We start from the raw sequence: 16,883 nt of genomic DNA on the forward strand, positions 1-16,883 counted from the left end.
GTCCCTAGACAAAGGGAGACCCAGGAGGTGGGATCCCTGCTCTGAAACACAAGTCATAAGGTCTAGCAGGTGAGCCAAGCCCACGTCCCCCTGGAATGGAGAGACTGGGTGGGGGCGCTGGTTGTGTGTCCCCGTCTGCTGACTCTCCCAGCCTCCACCTGATGATGCTGAGGCGTCTGCCAGACTCCTCCCTCAGCAATGTGAGGGTGACTTTCCCACTGAGGTGGGGTTGCCTTCCCAGTGGGCTGAAATGGCTTATTGACCAAAGATTTTGCCGAGACCCCCGACTCTGGAGCTGTGGTCATCCTGGGTGACTTTTCTTGGGATCCTTGGGGGTCAAGTGGAGCCGTAGTTTATAGTCACTAGATCTTTAGGGTCCCCAAGTGGGGTGGACTCGGCACTTGTCCCTGCAGTCCAAAGATGCCTAATCCTCACCTGACGTGTCTGCAGCCCCATCCTGGTTGCTCCACCGCGGGGCTGTGTTCCTGGAGCCCGTCGATGTCCGGAGGCCATTCTGCATGGGCATTAGACCATCGGGCCGCAGGTCCTATGGACGCTGCATCGCGTTCTGCATCTCACAGTGGTTTCATCGGGTGTCACGCCAAGGGCGTGCTAGGGAAAGGGAGAAGAATCAGGGGGAAGGGAGGCTACAGAAAAAATGACCAAGAGGTAACCAAAGAAGGAGAGGTGGACACAATAGTACTTTAACCACGTGTCAGAGGGCACAATGTCAACGTGGCCTTGAGTTTTGGCTCCTTCCCTGAGTTGCTGGACCAAAGCCACCACCTGTCCCCTCACCTGGCTTTCCCCATCTGCAAATTCAGCCCGAGCTCCCAGCCCACCCACAGGGTGATCATCACAAACCATGGGTGCGGTTCTGATGTCATCATTCCATCACTCTGTCCCTCCCTCACAAGCTGGCGGAGGAGCCTCGATGCCCCGGGGACATTTGCCCGGATGGAAGGGTCAGGGTGGCTTCCGTGTGCTCAGGGGCAAAGCCCACAGCCGTCCAGCTGCTGCACATCTCACGAGCCGTGGGACCCTTTCCCCGCAGCGTCTCTATCTGTGCAGGGGGCAGGTATCTCCTAGGGCCGCTGTGGGAGCCAGACGGGGCTGCGTGGACGGGGCCCGCACGGCGCCTGGCGCACACTCAGCTCTGTCCACGGCGGCTGCTCTGCTCGGGGCCCACGCGGGCGGGAGGCCTCGCTGGCTGTTTCCATTTGCTGTTTCCTGACACTAGCCTTCCTAGAAAAGTCCTCCTTTAGAGAGAAAGATCTGTCGTCAAGCAGAAACGAGTGGGGTAGAAAAGAGCAGTGTTTCCGGAGCCCTCTCCCGCAAACGTCTACATCCTTGCAAATAGCACTTGGCCACCAAGGGCGGGCCTCCTGGGGCTGTCCCGACATCCGGGACAAGGCTAGAGAGACCTGCTTAGATCCAAAGGGGTGGGGGAAGACAGGGACATGGTGTCCCCGGCAGGGGATTTCAGCCCCTCCCCCAGGTGCCATGGGAGCAGAGTAGGGCACAGGGACTCTGCCAGGGAGGGTGCTGGGGGGCTTCTGAGAGGAGGTGATGCTCGATTTGGGCTCTGAAGTATGGGCATGATTTTTCCAGGTGGTAGGAGCAGGTGCTCCTGGCAGAAGGATCTGCATCAGCAAATGCCTAGAAGCCACGTGGGTGTGGCACTGAGCGGCTGCAACATGGCAAGTCAGCTGTGAGCACCTGGTGTGTTTGGGGACAGGAACTTGAATAAGGCAGGCATGCGGGGGAGTGAGGTGGGAGGGACAGAGAGGAGGGGGCTGGGAACAAGCCACCGGGGGTCTGCGGCGGGGAGTCATTTGCTGAGGGTCCCACAGTCTATCAGTGGCAGGAAGGGCAGAACAGAGAAGGACCTAGAAGGTCCTTTGAGGAGTCAGGACAGCTGAGAGTGGGTAGGACGACTGGACCGGCCCCGCCCAGGTGTGTGGTTTCATCACAGGCTACTTTCAGTTTCCCTTTCAGGTCCCAGACGTATTTGGGCCCCGAGGTGTGGTTACTGCACAGACTCATAACCGAGTCCTCACAGCTAAGAACCACTGGACGTGCTTCAGCTCGGTCAGAGGAAGATCCCTGGGTAAGCTGGGAGGGTAGGGGCCCCTGCCCATCTACTCACCCTCCATGCAGCTCTTTAAGGAAAGATCCTGTGTTGTCTCGATTTTGTAGATGAGAGGGAACCTGAAGCTCCAGCCCCAGGTCCCAGGCTAAGAGGGGTACAGCCCGGATTTGAACCCGGGTTTGTCGGACGGCTTCCGCCTCCCCCTGTGCCCCAAAACAGTGGGGAGGAGGGGGACACTGCTCAGCCCAGGTTCCAGACTGTCTGCGACCTGAGCAGGTAATCCACAAGGAAGGTGGATGTCGGGGTGCTCACGGAAACTCCCAGAAATCTGATAGAATTGTCTAAAGCACAGTAAATCAGGAGGGTCATTCAGGTGAAACCCGAGGCGTAGTCTTATTTGTTCTTGGCCAGCACGATCTTTTCATCAAGACAGACAGGAAAACAAGTGGAATTGCTCATCGGTGAGTGAAGCTGGGGAGTGCTGTGCTGCCAGCCCTCGGATCTGAGTCCGGCTGTGGGCTGGAGAGCAGGGGCAGCGGGTACCCCGGGAGGCCCTGGAACAGGAGGTGCGGGAGGGAATAGACAGGCCCCCGCCAGGGCTCAGAGTCCAACAGAGGAGAACACCCAGGACTGCAGTCAGGACAGTGCACATTCAAGGGGAGCCCAGAGAGTCAGTGGGGGCAGGCTGCAGGGGAGGCAGCGGTTGAGCTGGGCCTCTAAGCACAGGTAAACTTTTACAAGGTGAGGAAGGTGGGGAAAGGCATTCCAGGGGGACGGAGCAGCCAAGCAAAGGGCTGGAGGCTGAGGTGTGATCAGAAGCAAGGAGGGGCGCTGGGCTGGCTTAGTAGGTAGAGCCTTTGACTCTGGATCTCAGGGCCCTGAGTGTGTTCAAGCTCCACGTCGGGCATGGAGCCTATAAAATAAACATTAAAAAAGAAAAGAGAAAAGAAGCAGGGAAGTGAGGGGTGCTTGAGGATGACTGGACCAAGGCAACATGGAGGCCGGGCAGGAGCAGCGAGGAAGACAGGAGCGGGAGCGTTAGGGAGCCCGGGGTGGACGCCATGCTGAGTGTGAGCCTGATCCTGTCTTAGGCTCCCCTTCCCCTGCCCAAGGAGGATGTCTGCAGGTGCTTGCAGGGAGATGCTTTGGTGAGAATCTGTGTCCTGTTGCCTCTGGAGAGCTTAGACAGAGCCGGTGGGGATGGGAGGGCTCCGTGTCCTGTGGGGGCCATGCAGGTGGCCAGGGGCGGGCTTCTTCCCTCCTTCTCCTCCTGCCAGCCTTGCTGGGAGCTGACCCATCTGCAGGCTAGCCAGGGACAGCCTGGGTCCTAATCAGGCAGGAGGGAGCATTGTCCAGCATCAAAACCCAGCTGAGGTCCAACACGAGGGTCAGGGCCGGGCCAAGAATAGCAGAGGACAGGAAGGATGGGACCGAGAGTGCAGACGCATTTGCAAAGGTTTGGTGTCATCCAGGGTCCGGCTCTTTCTGCCCGCTCACTCGTCCTGCTCTCTGCGTTTGCTCTTGGTCCTTGTGCTTCTTAGTGTCATTTGGCTCCTCGCCCGTCCCCCGGGTCATGTGATATTCCAAGCAGAAGAAAGAGAAAGGGGCCAGCCAACTCTCCTCTCCCCACTGTGCCTTATAGCAGGAAGGGACCCCTAAACTGATTTCCCTTGTGTCTTGTTGGCCAAGACTGGGTTGTACAGTCACCCCTCATTGCAAAGGCGCCCAGAAAACATATTCCTGAATCCAGGTCCTAAGATGAGAGGCCGCAGGGGGAGGGTGCTGCAAGTGGCCTTGGAGGAGGTTGAAGTTGCATGGGAACTGGTGGGCAGGAATGTAGCAAAGGTCATGAGAGCCATTGTGTTGTTAAGACCAAGGCTAAGAGTAAAAATCAGCAGATGGACATGGATGGCTAAAATGAACAAGTCAGGAAAGGACAGATGTTGGTGAAGATAACAGAGAAAGGGGGACCCTCTTACACTGCTGGTGGGAATGCAAGCTGGTGCAACCACTCCAGAAAACAGTATGGAGGTTCCTCAAAAGGTTGAAAATAGAGCTAACCTACGACCCAGCAACTGCACTACTAGGGATTTACCCCAAAGATACAGATGAAGTGATCCGAAGGGGCATCTGCACCTCCATGTTTATAGTAGCAATTATCATATGATCTCACTCATATGTGGAATTTAAGAAACAAAACAGAGGATCATAGGGGAAGAGAGGGAAAAATAAAACAAGACAAAATCAGAGAGGGAGACAAACCATAAGAAACTCTCTTAATCATAGGAAACAAACTGAGGGTTTCTGGGGGGCAGGGGATGGGGTAACTGGGTGATGGACATTAAGGAGGCACTTGATGTAATGAGCACTGGGTGTTATATAAGGCTGATGAATCACTGACCTCTACCTCTGAATAATGATACATTATATGTCAATTAATCGAATTTAAGTTAAAAGAAAGAAAAAATGGGCACCTGGGTGGCTCAGTTGGTTAAGCATCTGCCTTCGGCTCAGGTCATGATCTCAGGGTCCTGGGATCAAGCCCCGTGTCAGGCTCTCTGCTCAGTGGGGAGTCTGCTTCTCCCTCTGCCTCTGCCCTCCCCCGGCTTGTGCTCTCTCTCTCTCTGTCAAATAAATAAATAAAATCTTGAAAAGAAAAGAAAAGAAAAAGAAATAATGGCCATTCTCTTCTGGCCAAGGGACGGAGCGTTTGGTGTTTTGTGGGTGGCGCAGAGACCTTGCTTTTGTGGTTAGAGGAAAACTATGAAGTGGCCTTGCCCTGCTCCCTTTGTCATGGTCTCAGAGTAACCTTGTCTGAGGGTGGTATTCAGTGACATTATTTATGTCCAACAGAGAAGAGCACCAGCTGGTGTGAGTGCCAGGCTGGCCTGCCAGTGTCTGGGCCTCTTCTTTTTTCTTTCTCTCCCTTATAAACAGTCATATAAAGAAACAGAAGGAAAAATGCCCATATGTATTAAGACTCTCCTTCTTGGGGCGCCTGGGCGGCTCTGCCTTTGGCTCAGGTCATGCTCCAGGGGTCCTGGGGTCGAGCCCCACATTGGGCTCCCTGCTCAGTGGGGAGCCTGTTTTTCCCTCTCCTTCTCCCTCATTCATGCTCTCTCTCTCTCTTTTTAACTCTCTCAAATAAATAAATAAAATCTTTATTAAAAAAGACTCCCCTTATTAGGATTAATTAACAAACAATCCCCATTACACTAACTCTTTTTTGCATTACAACTTTTTATCTTTTGTATATACTTTGTCTCAGCTCTTCTCCTTTGAAAATTATTAGGAACTCACGGCCTTTCACAGACTCAGCCTGACCCAATTAAACATGATCTTAATAATCCTTATCAATTATCATTATTATTCTATGTAATTTGGTAGGATTACCAGTGGGTGCCCTATTGAGCCCTGCTCTGAACATGCCTGAAGCATCCTTTCCTTCTGGAAGAGGAGATATTGAAGGCCCGTGGAATTCAGTCTCCCTCCAAGGAGTCTTGCTACCTTTGAGTGGAGAAAAACCCATGGGTGCCTATGTGAGTGGGCGAGGCATTGCTAGAACATATATCTGTGGAAGGGTGGAGTTCATTCTGATTAGTCTAGTTTAACCTATGTTATCATCCCACTTTTCTTTTTAAATTACACCTTTTTTACTTGTTAAAATCATCCTACTTTTCTTAGACAACTTACTTTCATCAACCACCAAGATTTCTCCCACGATGACAATTGTCACATCAGGAGTCAGGCTTATTTCTTATGGGCACTTGATCCAACTGCTCCCATCATCTTTCAAGTGGTAGTGCCGGAAACCAACCCATTATTGCAGTTAGCTGTTACTCACTGCTATAATGTGACTTCTCCTTTCTTAAAATTAAAAAAAAAAACAAAACACAAAGTAATAAGTGCATATGGTTAAAACAAATCATTAGTACCGAGGGCTCTGCTCACCCACTTTCCCAATTAAAAGCAATCACTTTTAATTTGTTGCTTTTTCTTTAGGTGGTTAATCAATATCTTTAGATGATACTCTTACACTGAGAGACAGAACAGGTGAAAGTGTAGGCTCTGGAGACAGGGAGTCTGGATTTGAATTCTGGCTCTGGCACTAGCTGGGTGCTTTGGGTAAATTACTTAACCTTTCTGAGCTTCAGTTTCTTTTCTTACAGAGTCATGGTGAGAACTAATTCATGAGTTAATGCATACAAAGTGCTTAGAATGGTGCCTGGGACAAAGCAGGTAGTCAACAACCGCAATAGTTAGTTTCAGTCCCTCAATTTTTAAATTGTTTCATGAGCTCTTTATTTCTTACCGGGACAGATAATGATTTCACTTATTTGTATACTTTTTCTTACACACCTCCCCAGTTTCTCCTAATACCATTCTAGCACTGATTTTATGTCCTCGATTGGAAACCTTTCTAGTCGTAAGCAATTTACTTACACCTTTGTTTCTTTTTTCTTTTTTTCTTCCATCTTCCTTTCTTAGCCTCTCAATTGCAGCCAGTATTTTTGGACTCCCCGCTTGGTAAAATAAGGATGTTAATCCTCCTCCTCTCTTCAATGCTTCACCTCCAACTTCTATCATTGTACTTGAATTTACTATGGCAACAAGTGCATTTAATTCTCATATTTAAATGGTCTCTTTCATTCTAGAAGTGCAAAATGACGCAAGAATGTTTACATATGTGTGATGTTTTCAGTATTCTTTACTGTAGAGCTAACTTGTGAAATACAGTTGCACATGTTTTCTTGTACAGCTTTAGTTTTTCCTGATTTTCTAATTGCCTATGTTTTTACCCCTTGCAAGGTTGCCTTCAACATTTCCTCAATTTCATTTGAACTGTGCATTATATAAGTATTATATCAAGTCCCCTTTGCCCATAGAACTCTTCACTTCTTATTCCATTCTGGGCTGGTTGCTCTCTCTCGGCCTTCCGTATGCCCAGCTGTATTCCTTGGATTCCTTTCTGTCTATGTTAATTTTCCTGTTTCCTAGACCTCATATCTTTCTGTCTCTTGGTTTCTTGGTTATTATCCTCCACCTCACCCCATAAACACACAAACTGCTTTTTTTTTCTTTTCTGCAGCTCTTTCTAAAGTAATTTTCTAAGAATTGATAGCCTTGGTAACTTGTCATTCCTCATTTAGTTTCATTTCTTCTGTCACCTTTTTGTTTTATTTTCTGGAAGTTTTCCTTGACTTTTCCAAACTTTCCTGAGACTTCTTTTTAATTCCCAAGATCTCTTTTTTGTCCCATTACTTTTTTCCCTTTTCAGTGCATCCCGTTCTCATTTTATGAAGAAAACAGCTTTCTAACCTCCCTGAGGACATTGGTTCAAGGTTTAAAAAATTATTCTTATAGTCAAAATTATGTGTTTCTTCTGGTTTCATTGTTTTGAAGGTTTATTAAGTCCATTTATTTTTGTTATTATTGTTTTAAAGTAAGCTCTATGCCCAATGTGGGGCATGAACTCTTGAGATCAAGAGTTGCGTGCTCTACCAACTGAGCCAGCCAGGTGCCCCTTCTGGAGTCATTTTTTATTTATCTTAGCCACCCTTTCCATCTGGTCATCTTTCTTATATATCTGATCCTAGATTGCCCATTCATAGTTACAGAGAGGTAAGTTGACTGACAGGCTTCCCTGTAGAGTGATTGGATGAGGATCCCCTAGATGTCAGAAGACAGAGGTATTTTTTCTGGAGTATTTCATTTCTGATTTTTCCCCTTCTGGTGTAGACTTAGGCTGCTGTGAATATAGGATTGGGTGTGGGGTTGGTAACCTTCTTCCTGCTTCCCCTCCACCTCCCTCTCATCCTCAGTGTTCTCCAAAGGTCTGCCTAGCCAACCATTCTTCTTGCCTATTGCCTTGTTCTCTCTTTGTTTTTCCGATGGCAGCTCCCTCTCCTCTTCTTTATTCAGCTATCAGTTCTGCATCCAATCTGCATTCAAACATTTGTCTAAGCCTCTGGACTCCCGTTGGCCCCGTTCTCCTTTCAAATTGGTAGCAGAAGGAGGAGAGGCAGTGTGTGGGTTCTTGAGTCCAGCAGGCAGGACCTTGAGCACTTGAACCCAGTATACCACTTACTAGATTTCTGACTCTGGGCAAGTTACCTAGTCTGTGCTTTAGTTTCCTTATCCGTAAACAGGGATGCAAATGACACACACACTACTCAATGATTATTGAAGAAGACAGGTTATTATTTGTAAAGTCTTAGAGCAATTAATTACCAGTGCAGAGCAAAGGGCACAAATGTGAGTCACTCTCATCATTAGTTATTTTTATACCTCTAAGGACCTTTACTATCATTTCAGTCAGGTCTCAGGAGGGGTAGTTGATAAATGCTCTTTTGCCTTCTTCAAATAGTGCCTAGGGGCACCTGGCTGGCTTATTCTGAAAAGTATGGGACTGTTGACCTTGGGGTTGTGAGTTCGAGTCCCAAATTGGGTGTAGAGATTACTAAGAAAAATAAATAAACTTAAAAAAAAATAATGCTTAGGGCACGTGGGTGGCTCAGTTGGTTAAGCGTCTGCCTTCGGCTCAGGTCATGATCACGGGGTCCTGGAACCGAGTTTTGCGTCAGGCTCATTGCTCCACGGGGAGCCTGCTTCTCCCTCTGCCCCTCCTCCCACTCGTTCTCTCAATCTCCCTCTCTCTCTCAAATAATAAATAAATAAAATCTTTAAAAGAAATAATGCTTAAACGTAGTCAACATTTGCTGTCTTTCCTCATCTCCCAAGGTAAGAGAATAACAGAACTAAAATAAATTCTCTCTCTATAAGGGTCTGTTTTTTAAAAAGTCTATGAGGAACTGGTAAGAATGGAATGGTGGACACCCTCATCTACTGTGAGTGTGAATGTGAATTGGTATGATTTTTTTCGTAACAGTGTGGCTCTAGGTATGAAAAACTTTGTGCGTGTTGATACCTTCTGACCCAGTCATCCTGCTTGTAGAAATGTCTTAAGGAAACAATCTCAAATGCAAAGTTTTATATGTCTTAAGGAAACAATCTCAAATGCAAAATGCAAAGTTTTATACAAGGAGATTGTTCTTTGCACTAGCATTTAGATAAAGAATTAGAAGCCGTCTAAGGTGCAAAGTTGGGGGAGGACAGCAGAGAGGACTGGGCATTATCAGGAAGGCTTGACAATACATAGTAGGGCTGTAGGGATTGTGCAGGACCTAGCAGGACTCCAGGCCCTGTGGGATGAAGAATCTTGCAGAAGCAAGGAGGACACAGGCTTTGGGAAGCTGTGGCACCAGGAAATTGATCCAGACAAAGCCTGGTTCACGATGCAAGACATCATTGAGGAACGAGAAGAGTCATTTACAAATAAACACCTATACAGTTGACCCTTGAACAACACAGGTTTGATCAACAGAGTTCTACTTTTATGCAGATTTTTTCATTAAATATATGTGCAGTACTATAAATGTACTTTCTCTTCCTTATGGCTTTCTTTTTTTTTTTTTTAATTTAATTTATTTATCTGACAAAGAGAGAGAACATACATGTGGGGGGAGGGGCACAGGGAGAGGGAGAAGCAGACTCCCCACTAAGGAGGGAGCCAGTTGTAGGGGCTCCATCCCAGGATCCTGGATTTATGACCTGAGCTGAAGGCAGACGCTTAAACGACTGAGCCGCCCAGGCGCCCCTTCCTTATGATTTTCTTAACAACGTTTTCTTTTCCCTAGCTTACTCTGTTGCAAGAATACAGTACATAATACATATAACATACAAACTATGTGTTGATCAGCTGTTTATATTATTGGTAAAGCTTCTGGTCAAGAGTAGGCTATTAGTAGTTAAGTTTTGGGGAAGTCAGAAGCTATGCATGAATTTTTGAGTGCACGGGGATGGGGTCATCGCCCCTAACCCGTGTGTTGTTCAAAGGTTAACTGTACATGAATAAATGTTTATGTATGTTAAAGGGAGTAGAGCAGAGTCATCACAAACATGGGCTTTGGATCAGAGACACTCGGGTTCACGTCCTGGCTCTAGCACTATTGTGAAAACTTGGGCTAAACTAACTTCAGGTGCTGGTTTCCTCCACCTTAACGTGGGAGCCACAAGAGCACCGACCTCATGGAGTGTGTGTGGATATTCAGTGAGGGAACACATAGGAGTCCTGCCCGTCATAGATACTTGATCAATATTAGCTCTTATCAATTAGCAAACACACATGTTTCTGACCTCCAAAATTTCCAGAACACTTCTTCCCATGTTTTCTTCTGTGTTTGGTTTTATTGCTTCTATAACTTCTCAGATGGCAGTCTCCTTGACTGATTATCTTCTTCTTGTGGCCCAGCAGGACGACAGGACCCCGACTTGGCTTGGGAGCGAGCTGGAGTGAGGTGAGTAACTTTCCTTAAATAGCGGCTGGCAGAAGTCAGTAGAGGACAAACACATCAGGTAAAGTCTGCTTTGGCATTGGTAGCCATCCCGGAGGGAAGCACCAGAGACCTGGCCCCTCGCTGCTTCCTGCTGCCACAGCTGGCTCACATTTGACCCCACAATTTGTTCTCTCCTCCCCAGGGGTGAAGCAACACCTCCTTCTAGCGGGGACGCAGACTCGAGCTGTTGCGAAAACTCTCAGATCCCACTGCTGGCACCATGTCCTCAGAAGCCAGTGAGCTCTGCCCAGGTAGTCAACTTCCACTTCTCTGGATGATTCCTGGAATTGTGGGGATGCCTCCAGCTGCGTTACCCTAAGAGGAATCAGTCCCTTGAAGAGCTTCCTTGAGTCCCTAAGCGGGAGTCAAAGGGAGTCCGCAGGCCAGGGGTCTGTGGGGACACCTCCCTCCTGTCTTCTCAGGGTCATGGCTGAGATGCTCACTTCCGCCCTCCCCCTGCCGCCCATCAAATCCATCAAATGACCCAGAAGTGAGGCCAGGAGAGCCCGCTGGGAGGTGGGGGACAGCAGAGGGGAAAGGAGGGAAGAAAGGGGTCCTGAGGTAGGGCAGGGGGAGGAGGTAGACCAGCAAGCTTGGAGGCTTCTTCTGCCCTCTTGCCCTGTCCAAGCCTCCAGCATGGCTAAGGATGACTGTGGGGCTTCACGGCAGAGGCCGCTCCCTCCAGTTCTCACCCTGCTGCCAGCCTGACTGCTCTGTGATGGTCAGTGGGCCACTGACCTGGACCCCAGTCTGGTCTTTGCCACCTCCCACCTGTGTGACCTGGAGTGCCTTACCTAAGCTTACCTGTAAAATGAGAATATTTCCCTATGTGGTTATGAAGATCAAATATAATGTGTTTATGAGGTTTTGGCCAGGACCTGCTACACAGTATGTCCTCCCTAAGTATTGTTGCTGTCCCCTCTACCTGGAACCTGTTAGTTCCAGATAGAAACCTCCCCTCCCCCAGCATCCCCTGGCCCCCCACGGCTATGTTAGGGCACTTGTCCTGTGTCCCGACTATAAGCACCTGCTTATGAGATACGAAAGCGGGGCAGGAACTGATTCTATTGATCTCAATAACCCTGCCTAGGCCGGCTCTCAGCTATTCCCCGCCACCCCACCCCCCAATCAATAAAGACACATATTTAGCCCTGTAGGTTCCCTCCAGCTAAGCCCTGGTTTCCCTCTCCCTTAGTGGAGCAGGAAAAAGAAAAAAGTAAACAACTTTTCATTTTTTCCTTTCCATCTAGAGAGCAAAATCCTTCTTGAGGATGTCATTGAGTCTTTTCAGAGCACAGTGAGCTTCGAGGAACTGCACTTCCTGCTGACTGACCATGAAGCCTGGGAGAGATTTGTGGCTCAGGCCATGTTGTCCAGGTAACCCCCCGGGGTTGCCCCGGGATGGTCACCCTGGTGTCTGTGGGACAGTATCTTGGGGTTGGGGTTGAGTACGTTCCTTCTCAACAATCCATGAGGAATATGTCTTCCATTACATTCACCGCAGTGAATGGCCTCGGATTGAGACAAGGTGAAACCTGTAGAGTGACCTTGGTCCTTTACCTAAAGCAGACCTGTCTCTGCCTTTGTCTCTTCGTCTGTTCAATTTTGTCATGAGGAAATGAAGATAATGCATGTAAAGGGCTTCGCATAGTGACGGACACGTAGTAGGGTCTCAATTAATTTTAACTTTTTAGAAGATTGCCGAGAAGAGACAGGGGCTAAGGGTCTTCTTCCTAGAGATGAGGGCCAAGCAGGACTTCTGGGACAAGTCGGAAGAACACTGACACCTCAGTCTGTGCCCCTGGGGATTCGGACTAGAGTCTTCCCTAAGGAGTTATATGAACATGCAGGATCCTGCTGACCCATGAGGTGGAGACGCTAGAGTGGAATTGGACCGAGCTGGGTTGGATCCTGACTCTATCTCTGTCCAGCCCTGGGGCTCTCTGGCTCTGTATGTCTTGGAGTCTCAGATCTGTCATTTGTTCAATGGACACAGTAATCCAATCTGATAAGATTGTGGCGAAGGACTTTGTGTGAATTGTGAGGTCAAAGGTGAGGAACCAAGTGCAGCCATCCTGTCCAAAGGCCCAGGAGGCTTGGACCAGGGCCAGAGCTGGTGATCAGGATGGACAAAGGGGTGTGGGGTCTAGGTTGGAGGACTAGGTAGGCTTGGACAGCAGGGCTGGAACTGAGTGAAGCTCTAGAGCACAAAACTTGAGGAGACCAGGGACCTAGCAGAGGTCCTGTGAGAGGGAGAGGGCACATTTCTTCCCTCCCTTCTTTGATTTCCTCACTGCTGGGCATCAGGGTCCATGGGGGGTGTTTCTTCCATACCTTGCTTTGGAGCTGGGGGGGTCGTGACTACCATTTGGAAGCCTCTTCTCTTCTACCTAGAGCAGCCCCAGACCAATAGGAGGCAGTGTGGCTTTGTGACAACTTCCAGCTCCACTGGGGGCAGCTGCCAATTCTGTACTCTTTGGGGGATTCTGAGCCTCAGAAGTCCCCACCAAAGAGGAAAGTACTTCTTGCTCCAGCTTGCCCAAATGCAGGTCTTTTCCGGCTTAGTGATTCATATAGAAGGTTGTCAAAGTCTCTTGCATCTTTAAGAGATGTCATAAAGCTGCACATGGCCTTGGTGTACCCGCTAAGGTGTGAGTTAAGATGGTGACACCTGTGAGGTCGGGGGTGCTGGGCGGTGGCTCGGGAGTCAGTTTCGTGAACTGGAGAGTCTGAGGGGAACGAGGGTAGTGGGTGTCCTGCTTCTCAGTCAGTTGGGGCAGGGCCTGGTCCCCAGCAGAGGACAGGAGGCTTGGGAGAGAGAGCAGGTCCCAAGCAAAATGATCATTAAGGTCCCTTCTCGCCCTGAGGTTTTGTTTTCTTAAATTCCAAGTACCCAGAGTTAACCAAACTGCAAAGTCTGAGAGCACAATCCCTAAGACTGCCCTTACTTTTGGCACCCACTGCAAATTGGGGGGCCGGTCCCCAAACTACCCTGAGATTGGATGATGCCCTGGAAGCACTCAGAGAGCTCACTCAGAGCTGTCACTCTCAGTCACCCTGTGATACAGGGAAGGATACAGGTTCCCATCAGCCAAAGAGAGAGACACTTGGGGCAGAGTCTGGGAGGGTTTCCAGTGCAAAGCTTGGTTGTCCTTGGGAGGCCTTACTGTCCTGTGTTCAGCGTGTGACAGTGCACGTGGAGCATTGCCTACCAGGGAAGTTCACACTGTGAAAGTAAACAATTATTGTGACACTTACTAATAGGGTAAAGAAGACTTAATTCCTGCCCTAGGCGTCGAGAGTGATGTCATCGGGGAGAGAGATCGGGCTCACCTCGGAATACAGCGAAGACAGCTAAGGATTTATAGCCAAGGAGCAGGATGGGGGCAGGGCATGGGAAATCTCTAAGAGGAGACATCAAGGTGGGGGATTCTTGCTAACCTGACGCAATAGTGTTCTTCCTGAAGGCAGGCAAGGACTTCTGCATCAAAGGTGGGATTTGATCAGATGTCAAAGGTGATTAGATATCAAGAGTGCGTGGATTCTCACTAAGCTGACCTAACAGGGTTCTTGCTAAGACTGGGCATGACAGGCTGCCAAGGACAGAGCACAGAAGACCGAGGTCAAGGCCTAGTCAAGAGGAGTGTCAGAGAGCCCGAATAACGTTTGGTCAAGGAGAGAGTCTTTTTCAACCCTGTCCTCAGAGTACAGAGTTTTATTGGGGCTCAGTCACCTCCTCCCTGCATGGCTGACTTGTCGTCTTCAGCTCCCCTGGAGGTTAGTTTCTAGTTCCTTTGTAGGTCAGAACTGACAGCACATGACCCAAAGCCCCCCTCGTCTCGTCAGGTTGTCCAGTGAGTGGCCAAAGGCCCAGGCAAAGGAAGACAGTCCTATTGTTCTAGGACCCTTGACATCCTAGGTGGAGACCTAGAGATCACTTCCCAGTCAAGGGCAAAGGGCAGACCTCTCTGTGGGTAAGGTTCATCCTTCAGTACACAGGAAGATTCCCCGAATGAAGGTTTTTCTGCTCCAACCCCACTTCCCTTTGTTCATCTACTGAGTTCCCAGTCTACACACACTGTGGTACTGACTGTGTTGACCTGGGAAGCCATCTTTATCAGATACCCACCATTTAAGTGCATCTTAAGATGAAATGGACTTATTTATTCCCTGACTGTGTGTATGGAACATTAGCAATGTACAGAATGTGTTTAACATTGCAAGAAAAATTCTTTACATTTGTAAAATTCTTTTCCCTTTGATTTGTAGTAAACGTTCTGTGGTTTATGTGGGATAGATCGAATGAAGCCCACTTTACAGATAAGCTTTGCTTTTTTTTTTTTTAAAGATTTTATTTATTTATTTGAGAGAGAGAATGAGACAGAGAGAGAGAGCACGAGATGGGGGAGGGTCAGAGGGAGAAGCAGGCTCCCCGCCGAGCAGGGAGCCCTGTGCGGGACTCGATCCCGGGACTCCAGGATCATGACCTGAGCCGAAGGCAGTCGCTTAACCAACTGAGCCACCCAGGTGCCCCAGATAAGCTTTTCTTAATCACTTGACCTTCACTGTTACAGGGAAGAGGCAGATGTCCTACGTGAAGATCTGAAGGAGCTGGAAAGAGCCATGTATACGGAGGCCGAAGACCAGCTGTTTAGGGAGAGGCTTTTGAGTGAGTTTCCCAAGTTGAAAGTGGAGCTTGAGGAGCGCATAAGAAAGCTCCACGAGCTTGCTGATGAGGTTGACAGGGTTCATAAGAACTGCACCATCTCCAACATAGTAGCCGGCACCACTGGTGCTACATCTGGCCTCCTGTCCATCCTTGGTCTGGGTCTGGCACCTTTCACAGCAGGGACCAGTCTGGTACTCTCAGCCGTTGGAGCGGGGCTGGGAGCAGCATCTGCTGTGGCCCAAGTGTCCACCAGCATCGTGGAATACTCCATCGAATCATCCGCCAAAGCCCAAGCCAGTCACCTGACATCAACTGATTTTGACAAAGGGAAGGTAGTTGCCAAGGTTCTGTGTGATACCATACCCCAAATTGGTTCCGTAGCAGGTAAAAGCGTCCAAGCCCTGCAAAACATTGCAAAGAATGTTCGTGCCATCAAGCTCGCCAAAGTCAAACCTCACCTGGTAGTCAATGCCAGGCGCTTCATGACAGCTCAGAGAGTCTCAGTTCGAAGTGGCAGGCAGGTGCAGAAAGCTTTTGGAGGCACTGCTCTGGCAATGACCAAAGGAGCCCGGATCATGGGTGCAGCCACCGCAGGTCTCTTCCTTGCAATGGATGTGGCCAACCTTGTGAAAGACTCAGAGCACTTGAAAAAGGGGGCAAAGGCCCAGTCAGCTGACGAGATGAGGCAGCAGGCCCGGGAGCTGGAGAACAAGTTGGAGAAGCTCACCAAGATCTATGAAAGCCTGAAGGAGGGCCCGAATCCATGACCCCTGAGCAGGCAGGGAGCAGGGACATGTGTGGGACAAAGACATGGAGGTACCTTATTAGAGGGGAAAAGAGGGCAAAATAAAGAATTTGGATTCGGGTGTTGAGGAGTTTGGTATTTCTATAGCTGAGCCCAGTGAGGGAGGGGTTAATGCAGATGGCGGGGTTGGGCAAAGAGAGGAAGGAACATGGAACCTGGAATAAGGAGGGAGGGGGCTAGAGAGTGAGGGGACTAGACTACAGAGGACACAGGGGACACGAATCAAGAGAGGCGTGGAGGAACAAGCGATGGGAAGGCCAGGAATAGTGAAATTAGAATTGTTGGAATGTGTGAGAAGATGATGGGTTTGATCTGTCATCTTCATACTTAGTTCTGAGCCTTCCTGAAGCTGACAATTGCTACTCTGGGAAGGATTTGACCACCGATCTGAGCAAAGACAAATAGCGTTGTCCACTGTGATGGTGGCAGCCTGGTCGCAAGTGACCCCGACCCGTGGCTCCCAGCCACGTCCCACGAGTGACCAGGCGCCGGCAGCGTGGATGCAATCCCCTTAGATGTCTGTCTCCGCCAGGCACTCTGATGACTTCAGAAGTCCCCACTGTCCCATGTCCAGTTCCCAGCCACCCCCCACTGTCCCTAGACAAAGGGAGACCCAGGAGGTGGGATCCCTGCTCTGAAACACAAGTCATAAGGTCTAGCAGGTGAGCCAAGCCCACGTCCCCCTGGAATGGAGAGACTGGGTGGGGGCGCTGGTTGTGTGTCCCCGTCTGCTGACTCTCCCAGCCTCCACCTGATGATGCTGAGGCGTCTGCCAGACTCCTCCCTCAGCAATGTGAGGGTGACTTTCCCACTGAGGTGGGGTTGCCTTCCCAGTGGGCTGAAATGGCTTATTGACCAAAGATTTTGCCGAGACCCCCGACTCTGGAGCTGTGGTCATCCTGGGTGACTTTTCTTGGGATC

At 49.4% G+C, this 16,883-nt stretch overlaps 1 protein-coding gene across 4 annotated transcripts; it reads left to right on the forward strand.

Annotated features, from left to right (window-relative positions):
* The first annotated feature begins 1,439 nt into the window (after positions 1 to 1,439).
* On the forward strand, positions 1,440 to 16,032 carry LOC118008286 (apolipoprotein L3-like). Of its 4 annotated transcripts, XM_035004214.1 has the most exons (7): positions 1,440 to 1,722; positions 1,987 to 2,110; positions 2,200 to 2,368; positions 10,407 to 10,449; positions 10,631 to 10,739; positions 11,739 to 11,865; positions 15,063 to 16,032. In XM_035004214.1, the coding sequence occupies exons 5-7, from the start codon at positions 10,709 to 10,711 to the stop codon at positions 15,922 to 15,924; spliced, it is 1,020 nt and encodes a 339-aa protein (XP_034860105.1). In that variant the 5' UTR covers positions 1,440 to 1,722; positions 1,987 to 2,110; positions 2,200 to 2,368; positions 10,407 to 10,449; positions 10,631 to 10,708; the 3' UTR covers positions 15,925 to 16,032. The 4 variants fall into 4 exon arrangements, with proteins under 4 accessions (XP_034860105.1, XP_034858064.1, XP_034859488.1 ...); XM_035002173.1 differs by lacking the exon at positions 2,200 to 2,368 and having other exon boundaries at positions 10,404 to 10,449; XM_035003597.1 differs by lacking the exon at positions 2,200 to 2,368.
* The last annotated feature ends 851 nt before the right edge of the window (positions 16,033 to 16,883 follow it).

The sequence above is a fragment of the Mirounga leonina genome, unplaced genomic scaffold, assembly GCF_011800145.1.
Source record: "Mirounga leonina isolate KUSES-001 unplaced genomic scaffold, KU_Mleo_1.0 Mir_100463, whole genome shotgun sequence".
Taxonomy (NCBI): Eukaryota; Metazoa; Chordata; class Mammalia; order Carnivora; family Phocidae; genus Mirounga; species Mirounga leonina.

What these genes read in the sequence shown, in the direction of transcription:
- LOC118008286 (XM_035004214.1), top strand. Translation starts at nt 10,709, where the DNA reads ATGTCCTCAGAAGCCAGTGAGCTCTGCCCAG. An exon ending in AGCCAGTGAGCTCTGCCCAG is followed by an intron (nt 10,740 to 11,738) that starts GTAGTCAACTTC and finishes CTTTCCATCTAG; the next exon opens with AGAGCAAAATCCTTCTTGAG. An exon ending in GCTCAGGCCATGTTGTCCAG is followed by an intron (nt 11,866 to 15,062) that starts GTAACCCCCCGG and finishes TCACTGTTACAG; the next exon opens with GGAAGAGGCAGATGTCCTAC.